Source organism: Lissotriton vulgaris, chromosome 10 (assembly GCF_964263255.1).
Source record: "Lissotriton vulgaris chromosome 10, aLisVul1.2, whole genome shotgun sequence".
NCBI classification, from domain to species: Eukaryota; Metazoa; Chordata; class Amphibia; order Caudata; family Salamandridae; genus Lissotriton; species Lissotriton vulgaris.
This window is the reverse complement of record NC_141698.1, coordinates 505,087,747-505,099,641: the sequence shown is the minus strand read 5'-3', so window position 1 is coordinate 505,099,641 and position 11,895 is coordinate 505,087,747. Positions and strand designations below refer to the sequence as shown.

The 11,895-nt window shown below is 40.2% G+C and overlaps 1 protein-coding gene across 1 annotated transcript in view; it reads right to left on the bottom strand.

Annotated features, from left to right (window-relative positions):
* Positions 1 to 300: 300 nt before the first annotated feature.
* The window catches only part of TEKT5 (tektin 5), a 905,041-nt gene continuing 893,446 nt past the window's right edge, over positions 301 to 11,895 (bottom strand). Inside the window, exon 7 of the mRNA XM_086939788.1 lies at positions 301 to 517. Coding sequence (XP_086795914.1) covers positions 301 to 517 — 217 coding nt within the window. The remainder of the gene's footprint in view (positions 518 to 11,895) is intronic.

Below are 11,895 nucleotides of genomic sequence, written 5' to 3'. Positions count from 1 at the left end.
GAGATGTGGCACCATGCGCCTAAAGCTCTATTGTGATAGGTAAAGAAAGTTTTCCCATCCCACAATTATGTGGCAGTGTACAAACATTTTGAGAGTCGGAAGGAGACCAAATGTAGGAGTAAAAGCTGTTTTAAGAACTGGAAAAACATTTCAGAGAACCTTCCCAAATATAGTATTCTAAGAAACTCCATGGTAATTTTTTTTCTGGTACATTTATTTGATAAAAAAAAAAAGTGAAGCATAATCTCCTCTTCCTCTGTTGCATGTTTCTGTTGCATGTTGGAACCAGCATCTGATATTTTAGTTGTAGCCAATGAGTCGTGGAGTACTTGGGAAGGTCTTACGCAATCCCATACATTGTTCCTTGTCGATGTATAGGGAATTTGTCTTCACAATAAGCTCTTGCTGAAGCCTTGATCTGTTGATTGCAAGCAGCTGAAGAGTAGACTGTGCTTCATTTAAGCGAACCTTCAATGTCTGAATTGATTCATCGATGGTGTGAACTTCATGTACAAGCCTATGAAAAAATAACATGTTAAGTCTTTTAGAGCATACCATTTTGCACCTTTAGTTCAAAGATGTGATCACATGTTCGAGTCTACAAAAAACACAGCTACTGCTAGAAAACAAACTCTCCATATTGTTCTCTTAAAAGACCAACCACTGTGATGTTTTTCTTAGAGAGTATGATTTCAAGAAATACTTGGCATCAAAGTTTTAAAATATTTAGACTACTCGGGTTACATACATCACAACAAGTGTGGGCAGGGAGTGAAGTACAGAAGGAAGATTGAATCACCATTACTAATGATAATACTCATTATGACAAATTCTCTGGAGCTCTACTAGCCCTTGAAGTCACCTTGGGTTCTGGGTGCAAGAGATGCAGGTCCAGTCCTTCTCATCTAGGCAAGATGGAAGCAGGTCAGCCTAGCAAACAGGAGTCCAGTAAAGTGGCAGTCCTTCGGGAGCACAGTGGTCCTTCTTCCTGGCAGAGTAACCACAGGTCCAGAAGTGTACTGAAGTGGTGGTGTCTGCGGTCCTTCTTTTATACACAGTTATGCTATTGAAAGGGAGGAGAAGTTTCTAGAGTCATGCCTTTGAAGTGCACATAAACCCTGCTTCCCTGCCGTAGCTAAGGACTAACTACAGGGGGTATGCAGCCCTTTGTGTGGTGACAAGACACAGCCCATTCACATGTAAGTAAGTCCAACTCCTCCTTTCCATGCTGCCAGTGATATCCCATTCAGCCACACCTAAGCTCCCATTGTGTGTGGCTGTCTAGGAGGAATACATCAAGCCCAACTGCCAACTACATCCAGTCATATTACCAGGCGCCAAATGGCTAAGGCAAGAAAATTGCAACTTTCTAAAAGTGGCATTTTCAGAATTGTTATTCAAAATCCGACTTTAAATTAGGATTCCAGAGACAACAAACTTGAACCAGTTATTCCTTCCTATTTGGGAATTACACTTATTAAATGTAATAAGGCAATCCTAATGTTATGCTATGGGAGAGGTAGGACTTGCATTAGTTAAAACAATGGATTTAAGAGTTTTTCACTTCCAGAACATGTAAAACTTAAAGGTACATGTCCAACGTTTTACATGCATTGCACCGTGTCCCTCTGGGATGTTCATGGCCTACCCTAAGGGTGACATATATGTACTTAAAAGGAAGGTATGGGACTGTCAAAAGGTTTCTTTTACCATGTCGAAATGACATGTTAAACTGCACACACAGGCTCTGCAATGGTAGGCATGAGACATGTTTAAATGGCTACTTAAGTGGGTAGCACAATCAGAGCTGCAGACCCACTAGTAGCTTTTAATTTACAGGTCAGGGCACATGTAGTTTACTAGGGACTTATAAGTAAATGATATATGGTAATTGGGTATAATTTAATTCTATCATGTTTCAGGGAGAGAGCAAAAGCACTTTAGCACTGGTTAGCAGTGGTAAATTGCAAAAAGTCCTAAAGCCAACTAAAACAAACTGAGCAAAAAGTAGTAGGAGGAAGGCAATAAGTTTGGCGGTGACATTAGAGTGTTAAAGCGTCCTTGACAGGTCTGCTGGCTTTAAGTATAACATCTGCGGCTCGTTTCAAAGGATGGAAACAAAATTCCAAACCAATTTGTGTGTATCCATTGTCTGATTGCTTTGTTCTACCAGAACCATACTTCTGTCTGAGTTTGTTGGGGGTACAGGGACTGGCTAAAGCTGGATTTTAGTATTAGATGTCAGAGGACACTAGGATTACAATAGTAAACTCCTACATATGCCCTCAGATACCAGTTTCAGGGCTATAAGTAGGTAATCTCAATTTACCTATTCTTAAATACCGAATTTTACCGATTCAGTATTTAATAATAGGTAAATGGGATGTAGATAATAATCTGGTCAATTTTACAGAATCTGTAGGATTCGGTAATTAAGAATCGGTATTTACTGATTCGGTAATTCCCATTCATTCCTATGGGCCTGGAGGCCCATAGGAATGAATGGGAAGCCATTCAGTATTACCGATTCGTTAAATACCGAATCAGTAATAGGGGGAACATTTTCAAGGGTGGCAGGGAGTCACATTGACACCCTGTTGCACCCCTGAATAGTGCATGGGCGACATGTGGCACACATACATGCCCTAAGGTCAAGTATGTCTGCCACATCGCACTGTTGTAAAAGCAAAATAATTGCTTTTTCAAAGGTTTTCGATATTTACCACAAGTTGTAGTTGGTGGTAAATAACAAATCCTTAACTCAGGAATTCAGTAACTTGAGTGCTCCCTACGTTACGGATTCGGTAATTTACCGAATCGGTATGTTAAGAATTCGGTAATTTACTGATTCCTTAAATTACCGATTCGGTAAAATACCGAATCCAGGAATCATACCACCTACTTCTCAAAAGCCAAATACCGGTCGGTAACGGCTGAAATTCGATCATTTCGGCCGTTACCGACCGGTATTGGGCGACCTACATCTGGCCCTTAGTGTGGCTGAATAATTTCTCCAATCTTGAAAATACCCAAAGTGGGTAGAGTTAGCCCTGAGAAACTTTGCTCCATTGGTTAGGGCATCCCAGGGTTCATTCTAACTCACTAGCTTGTATCAAACATAAATGTGGCATCTCTAGGCATCCACTCCAGTGACCTATCTTGTCATTTCAATTGGAGTAGGTTATTGGTTTTCAAGGGCCAGAGATAGCAGGTTGTGATAAGAGTTTACATGTAAAGACTTATGGAAGATCAGAAGAGTAATGAGAAGAGCCTAGAGGTTTTGTCCTGTTCTCCTTCGTATACCCAGGACAAAGAAAAGGACTCCAAGGGTCATAAGAATGCTCTCCTGCTGAAGCTACAGAGACACAAAAAATTACAAGAGGCCTTTTCCTAACACTGCCCAGTGGCAACTGGACATTGACTGGACCTCCAGTTCACCGCAATCTGCCACCCTGTGAGACTCTAAGTGCTTCCTCTGAGGTCCTGACTGGTTTTAGAAGTCTACTCCCATTGTGGATATGGACTTAAAGGACTTATGGGGTGATTTATAATTCTGGCGGACAGCCCGCTCCAGGCAACCACTTCAGAACACTTCTGGACTTGTGGAAAATCAGAAGTATACTGAATCTACTGTCTGAAACCTGAGAAGAGCCTAGAAGACTGGTGCTGTTCTCCTTCATGCACCCAGGACAAAGAATAGGACTCCAAGGATCAGGAGGCTGACCTTCAGTTACTGTTACAGAGACACAACAAGCTACAAGTGACCTCTAACTGCCCACTGGCAATGGGACCTAGACAGGATTCTCCTGTTCACCTCTATCTGCCACCCTGTGAGTTTCCAAGTGCTTACCGAGAGGTTGTGGTGGGCTTTAAAAGTGTACTCCAGTTGTGGATTGGGACGTGAAGGACTTAAGGGGTGATTCATATTTGGGCGGATGGCCCGCTCCAGACACCCACTTCAGAACACTCCTGGACCTGCGGAAGTTCAGAAGAGAACTGAATCTACTGTTTGAAACTTGAGAAGAGCCTAGAAGACTGGTGCTGTACTTTGTGCAGCCAGTACAAAGTAGAGGACTGCAAAGGTCATAAGGCTAACCTCCTGTTAAAAATACAGAGAAGCAACTGCCCAGTAGCAACTGGACCTGGACTGGACCCTTCTGTTTGCCTCTACCAGCCCCACAATGAGTCTCTAAGTGTCTTCCTTGAGGTCCTGGCTGGCTTTAGATGTGTACTCCTGTGTTGAATTGGGAAGGAAAGAACTTAGGTGGTGATTTATATATAGGAGGACAGGTGGCCGATCCGCCATGAGGAGAGAGTAAAATACTCTGTCCCTATGATGGAGGGGCTGCCTGCCTAATTTATAAATGACTGCCAAGCAGGCGGTCATTCATAAAAGCATTGTAAGGAACCGCTGTCATGCCGGTTCCTATCAACGTATTGTACTCTGTGGTAAAGGGCTGAGTAAGCAGGACACAACCCTATAACAGAGAGAATTTGTTCCTTTACAAAAAGAAAATCCCAAAACAGGATTTTCTTTTTGTAAAGAAAAAACATAATGCTACCCTTGTTATCAGATTATAGAGAACAGTGGTCCCTATCATAAAAGAATAAACAAGGGGAGATAATCATACACTAGATAGAAAGTATGACTTTTGTCCAGCCGGACAAGAATTTATTTTCATAATATTTTTCAATAAGTAGCGTTTAAGAAACAATCAATAACAAGTGACCACAGCCGTGACCCACAAAACACAAGACAGAACAACGAAAGGGATTGGCCAAAAGGCAAGCCAAAATGGGTCTGTAGACTTGTACTCAGTTTACACAGACATATATCAACTTTTAAACACCATTGCACACTCTAATACAGCTTAAACTTAGTGCATAAGGTGTATCAAAGTAACACTCCAAAACCACTTCCGGCATGTATGCCGGCGAAGAAGGAGAACGGACCACTCCAATGAGGCAAGTTTCTTAATTATTCATCCAAGTTTTTCAGCAATGACGCGTTTCAGGCTAGGCAGCCCTTGATCACACATCGGATACAGGGAAAAATGTACCATTTTAAATGTTTGCTCGCTGCACACTTACAAACCCCATGTGATAAGGTCATGTGAACATAAACATAAAATAAATATTTAGGTTGCGATATACATCGTTTGCATTGTATAAATAGGCCACATTATCATTGTATAAATACAAGGCATAATTAAAATTCATTAATTCATTAAAGCATAAATAACTACTTTATAAAAGACGAAATTCATAACTGTATAAATACTTGATCTCAACCATTTTTCATTTCTGGGATTATCTTGATCCAACTGGATTTTTTATACTGTTTAAATACAAAAATTCGAGTATCAAAAAATAGCTTTTTATACTTAAATCATGCCTATGGCTAATATACGTGGTATACCGAAATACTGCAAAATATATTGAAGTACAGAACTCCACTGGGCAAAACCGATTCGTCAAGTATCCTTATACCATCGGAGTTCACCACGTGAAGGTCACCTTACAACTAGAGGTTGTTCGTAAGAAAGAGGGGTAAAATACACATTGTCCTGAAGAAGGTGGTTTTACTCGACTTTGGTACCACTGAAACACATCAACGCTTATCCTTGTGGGGTTACATCCAAAGATCAAATAGTATTGATTGGAAAAAGCAAAATGGTGCCAATACTGCTATTGACTCTCTTGGACTAACCAGTGCTGATGATCAATTTGTATGTGTAGTAATTTCAGGAAACTGGAAAATTCATCAATTTGAGTTTAATTGAATAACACTACTCAGCTCATCATCTGCAGGTCACATCTGTCCCCAAGTCAGTTGGCTCACAGCATTGAAATATAACATTCTACAATAGACTAGATGCAGTGACATCATAAATACACGCAAGCAAGTGTTTTAAAGACACATAACATGAAACCTAGAATACAACATACCTCCCTTTCTTCAAAAAACAATAAAACCAAGAACATATAAACATAGCATGAAAATTATTAACAAAACTGAAATAGAACCAGATACAAAATGAAAACACAGTATAGAGATAACGATGAAGTAGAAGTAAAGTAATATTTACTTTCCTTCCATTAAAAAAAAACAAGGTTTCCATAGGTAACACAATGTTTAATCACAAAATCTTTGAGGGGTAATTGTAATTCTAGTACTTTTCCTCCTTTGTAAAACAGATGGATTAATGTTAGCATCCTGTCCACTTGGACTTTGATTACCAAAGGAAGAACAACATTTTGTTTTAACCACCTTGGAAAGATTCCACCAACAACCGCCTTCTACTTGTACAGGGTTATTACCAATTCTTGTGACCTCAATAGGTTCACTAAATTTACCTTTTCCTTTCTTCGTATGTACAGAACTTCTAATTTTAACAAAATCACCAACACTCAGAGAAACCATTTTGGCACCTTTTTTTTGTCAAACCATTTTTTCTCTTTCTCTCGTGTGACTTCTGAATTCATTTTAACCGTCTCTAAAAGTGATTCAACATTAACCAGTGGAGTCAACCCACTTGCACATCCATCCTGGTCGAAAACTGTATTTGCTTTTCTCCCCCTCAAAACTACGAATGGAGACACCTTAGTGGATGAATGTGGGGTAGTTCTATAGAACCACAACATGCTCTCAAGAGATGCAAAAACATCATGCCTGCCTTTGACAGCCCATTTAACACAATCACCTATGACCCTGTTCATACTCTCCACGAGACCATTGGTCTGTGGATAATAAAGTGAGCTTCTAAGATGTTTGACACCACTGGACTTAAGAAAGGTTTGAAATTCCTTGCTCAAAACTCCCATTGTCTGAGACAAGAAACTGTGGAAACCGTTCCCTCAAGAACACTTCTTTAAGAAATTTGATAACACTAGAAGTACTGGCTTCTCTGACAACCTTAACTTCAGGCCACTTGGATGTGTAGTCCATCAAAACTAAAACAAACGTCATTCCCGTGGTAAAACCTCATATGGACCCATGATATCAACACCTACTTTGACCCATGGGCTAGATGGACACTCTATAGGAGACAAAGGCGGAACAACAACCTAAAAGTGTTTTCTCCGAAGAACTACACACCAGACAATTTTCTATAATTGTCTTGATCTCATTGTCCATACTGGGCCACCAAAAATCTTGATTAACTCGCCGTGTGGTAAGGGAAGTCCCTAAATGCCCCTCATGGGCTTCCTTGACAATAATAGGTCTAAGAGAATGAGGTGGATTTAACTTCTCACATCTCATAATCAAACCTTCCTCAATCGAAATCTCTGATTCAACCTTCCAGTACGGTTGTATTTCAGAAGACAAAGACTTTTCTTTGGGCCACCCATTTTTGACAAACATGTAAACTTCCTGTAAAACTCTGCCTTTCGCCAAAGATGCTCTCCTATCTTCTGCAGACCCAACCGCTAAAATAGGAATATCTACAGATGCCACAAAACAATCTTCTTCATCCTCTTCATTTAAGTCCTGAAAGCTTGTTCCATCACTAAGGTCACCACTTTGAGGAAAACGTGATAAAATTTCGGCCCTTGTGTTCTTACCACCAGCAATGTGTGAGATTTCAATTTTGATATTAAAGTAGCTTACTGACCATCCTAGTAATTCTAGGTGTACAACATTTGCTTGGACCAGAAGACAAAATTGAGACAAGTGGCTTGTGATCTGTCACTAAATTGAAGTGTCTTCCCCAAACATAAGGGAGATACTTATCGATAGCCCAGAGACAGGCTAACAATTCTTTTTCAATTACAGAGTATTGAGTTTCAGCACTTCTAAGAACCCTAGATGCAAACGCAACTGTGTACTTGTTATTACCAGACCTTTGTGTGAGAATTGCTCCTAAACCAACCTTGCTGGCATCTACAGTTATGAAACATGGTGGATCAAATGGTGCAAGCGCGTCACTTTTTTTTAGAGCATCCTTCACTTCCACAAAAGCTCGATCACAGTCTGGTGACCATGACAATTTATTAGAGTTCTTAAGGAGATTGCTAATTGGTCTAACCATGGATGCATAGTTAGGCACAAATCTTGAATAGTATTCCAACAGCCCTAATAGTGATTTAACTCCAGTCTTGTCTTTAGGTACAGGTGCATTCAAGATAGCATCAACCAGGCCCTGCCTTGGCTTGATACCCTCTTGAGATAACAAATGACCAAGATACTCTATCTCATTACATGCGAACTTGCACTTCTCGGTCTTTAGTACAACTCCATTTTCTTTAAATAACACCAAAACCTTTCTAATAATGTCATCATGTGTCTCCTCATCTTTAGCATAGATCACCACATCATCCTGGAAAACAAGGCTACCTTCTACATTCCTCAACATGTTTTGCATAACCCTTTGGAAGACTGACGCAGCAGAGGCTAGGCCGAACGGCATCCTCTAGAAGCGGACGGTATCCTCTCTGGACGGTATCTCAGAGCTCCTATGGCACCAAGATATGTCTCAAAGGCATTGAACCAGACATCACACTTCACTGGAGGATCTCCTGGGGTATCCAGGAAAGAAGGAGGGGCATTGATAGATTGTAAAGAAAAAATAATGGAGAATGGTGGTGAAAGTGATCAGGATATGAATAGACAAAAACACTTGAAATTCACAGTAGTAATGAAATGTACAAATCCACTTGAATAAATAAAATATAAAGATACACAACAGTGAAAATCTAGGTGTGTGAATCACCGTAGATTGAGATCCACAATAGTGAAAATCTAGGTGTGTGAATCACCGAAGAATAAGTAACTTCTTTGTACCTTGTAGCAAAATACTGTCTTGAGTAACAACACTGTTAAAATTGAAAACAAAAAAAAATATCCAACAAAATTCTTTCCAGATGTAAATAAATTTGTGAGGAAAATGAATTGAGAGAAAAAAAATGCTTTGTGATGATGTCCCTGAAGACAATAGAAAGATTAGTAGATGATTCCAGGAAAGTTTTATGACATCATTAGTTCAGCAAACTGAGCAATCCTTTGTTTGCTGAGGCAGCATTGTGACACTCGTAGAAAAGAATGTTGACGAGAGCGCAGAGCTAAAGGTTATTATGACGTTGTGAATGTCAAGAAGACACAATGCAGAACAAACTTTAGAATTCCAGGCAGAACGTGGTTGGCAACGTAAAAGAATAAAAACGTGGTTGGCAACAGCGCTGGATGACGTTCTACATCCGCAGGAATACGTGATTGGCAACGTTGTGGTTGGCAAAATACAATCAAAGAGGAAGTGTTCAAAGCTTGTGGTACTGCGCGAGATCACGCTGAAGTCTCGAGCCAATAAGATAGAATAATACCAAGCTGACGCGCGAGGAGCAACAGCAACAGCCACAGTTAAGTGAGTTTATATTTAAAAACTAATTAAATTGATGCGTGTTCCATAAATAAATTGATGCGAGCCAGGTTGTAAGCAGTTTACGAAGCGCGTTGTGGAAGCCTCAACAGTCGCAGTATCAGGAAAAAGAAATCCATAAAACACGCGCTGATTCAGAGGACAATAACCACAAGTAGATACATGCCATTAAAGATAATTGCTCTTAACTCATGTCGGTTTTGAAGAAGAAATGGCTTCATAAACAGCGACAGTAAGAGTGGGTAATATTACCATTACTTGAAAATAATGGTAATAGAAAAAAAATAGACTTATCTCAATGTTGAAGAGCTGTCACAAAATGTTCTTTGAATCAGTTGCCATCCGATGCTAAAATCCACAAGTAAAGATTGAGCTCATTGATGAAATAGGTGGTAGAAGTGGAAGTGACAGTTGATGCAGATGATAAATCTTCTAGTATTCTTCTTGAAATGAAAAAGAGATTGATGCGTGGGTTCAGCTGTGTAGGTCCTCGTCGCCACATTTTGTAGTAATCTCAGGAGACTGGATACTTCATCAATTTGAGTTTTAATGGAATAAACACTACACAGCTCATCACCTGCAGGTCACATCTGTCCCAAAATCAGTTGGCTCACAGCGTTGAAACATAACATTCTACAATAGACTAGATGCAGTGACATCATAAATACAGTGGCAGCTGCAAGCAAGTGTTTTAAAGATACATAACATGAAACCTAGAATACAACATAAAGTCCACAATTTTATCTCTCTCTGATGTCTTTTTAAAATTGTATATTATTGTTTTATATATTTTTTTACTATTGTGAATAACTATGTAATGTATATTCTGATGATGTTTTAATTATTTAAAAAATTGGTTTTTATATATATGCACATTTCTGCCTTTCCTTTTCCAGACTGGTGAAGTGCTATAGTATGATTGTTTATGTCTATCGAGTATATATAGGAATGTATTAGACTATTGCCAAAAGTAGTTGTCTTTTTTTAAGATTGATTACAGTACCCTAACTCTTGGTAACCAGGGGTCGCTCTCGTGTTTTTACACTAATATAAAATCCTACACATACTATACTATGACAGGGAGAAACTACATAAGATGGGAAGGTCGAAGACACCATACTGTCCTAACTATAAAGATTAATGGCAATTTCGATCACACTATATGGGCTTGCCCCACTATACAAGCCTATTGGGAGGCTATAATTAGAGTGTTGGGGACGATACTGGGGGTGTCACTGCCATTGAACACTGGCTTTATCCTCCTGGGGATACCGAGCAAGGTTGACATTAATAGGGCCCAATAACTTTTCGCCTCACTGGGTATGGCTCTGGCAAAGCGAGATGTGGCCAAACAATGGGGAGTGGGGAAGAATCCCATGATACAGGAATGGACAAGGGGATGCATCTTTATATGGCCGCTGAACGTATGTATCTGAGCAGGGGCTGCCCCAGAAAATTCTATAAAGTCTGATGTCCCTAGAAACGATACTATTGGTTAGATATCTGGGACACTGCACATGACTCCACACCAATGTCCGTCGGTGATGTTGACACTTTTGAGAACAGGGGTCTTCCCTAGACGGGAATATACTATGTTGTCCTTGTTTCTGGGATCTGAGGTGATGATAGGTTTCATGGAGCATCAACATTATTTATGAACTCCAATACGGTACACCGGGGATGTTTGGATTCTGTCATTGGTGACTTTGTTTTATGAGACTGAAGTTATGGTTTAAATATATGTATGTACTTGTGTGAGAAGCTGGGCTGGTATATGGTGCTCACTTGTGTAAGTGTAGCACCCTGCACCAATCCAGACAACCCTTATGGGGATTTTAGTTGTCTTAGACAACCTTAGAAAGCTCTTTAAGTGGTAGCTGTGGAGTCCAGCCTTCAGGCTTAGTACAGAAAGAGTGTAAAGCTGCTTGTTTTACCAGTACTTACTCCTATGGCATGGGTTAAGTGAAAAAGAATCACACAGTGTATATACAAATATGTATTTTATCACAAACACTCACTAACGCATTGTATTATCTCCTTCCCGGAGATACAAACGCAATACCTAGGAAATAGAGAACGTAAGTAGCACAAATACACAGGGGTCTCCAAGGGGAGACCAAACCATATACTAAAATAGTGGCACGCGAACCACACCTCAAGTCAAGAATGGACCCAGTAGATGTAGAAGAGTCGGGGACCCAAGGAACCACCCAAGGTGAATAACTAGGAACCCCATGGAGGCCGTGTATAAAGTGGGAGCACAGCAGCGTACTCAATGGAAGTCTATGGGTAAGTCACAGTTGCAATTTTAAAGAAAAAGGACCCTTTCCAGTGGACCCTGAAGAAACCCAGTGGAAGATGGAAGGCTGGAGAGTCACCCCACCCGCGGATACCCCAGGAACATGGATACCTACACCAGGAAAGCTGGGTGCATAAGTGTCAACCGACATCCGAAACTGCAGTAGACCACAATGGAGGACTTCAAGAAAGATGCCTCTGGAGAACAAGACGAAGGAGT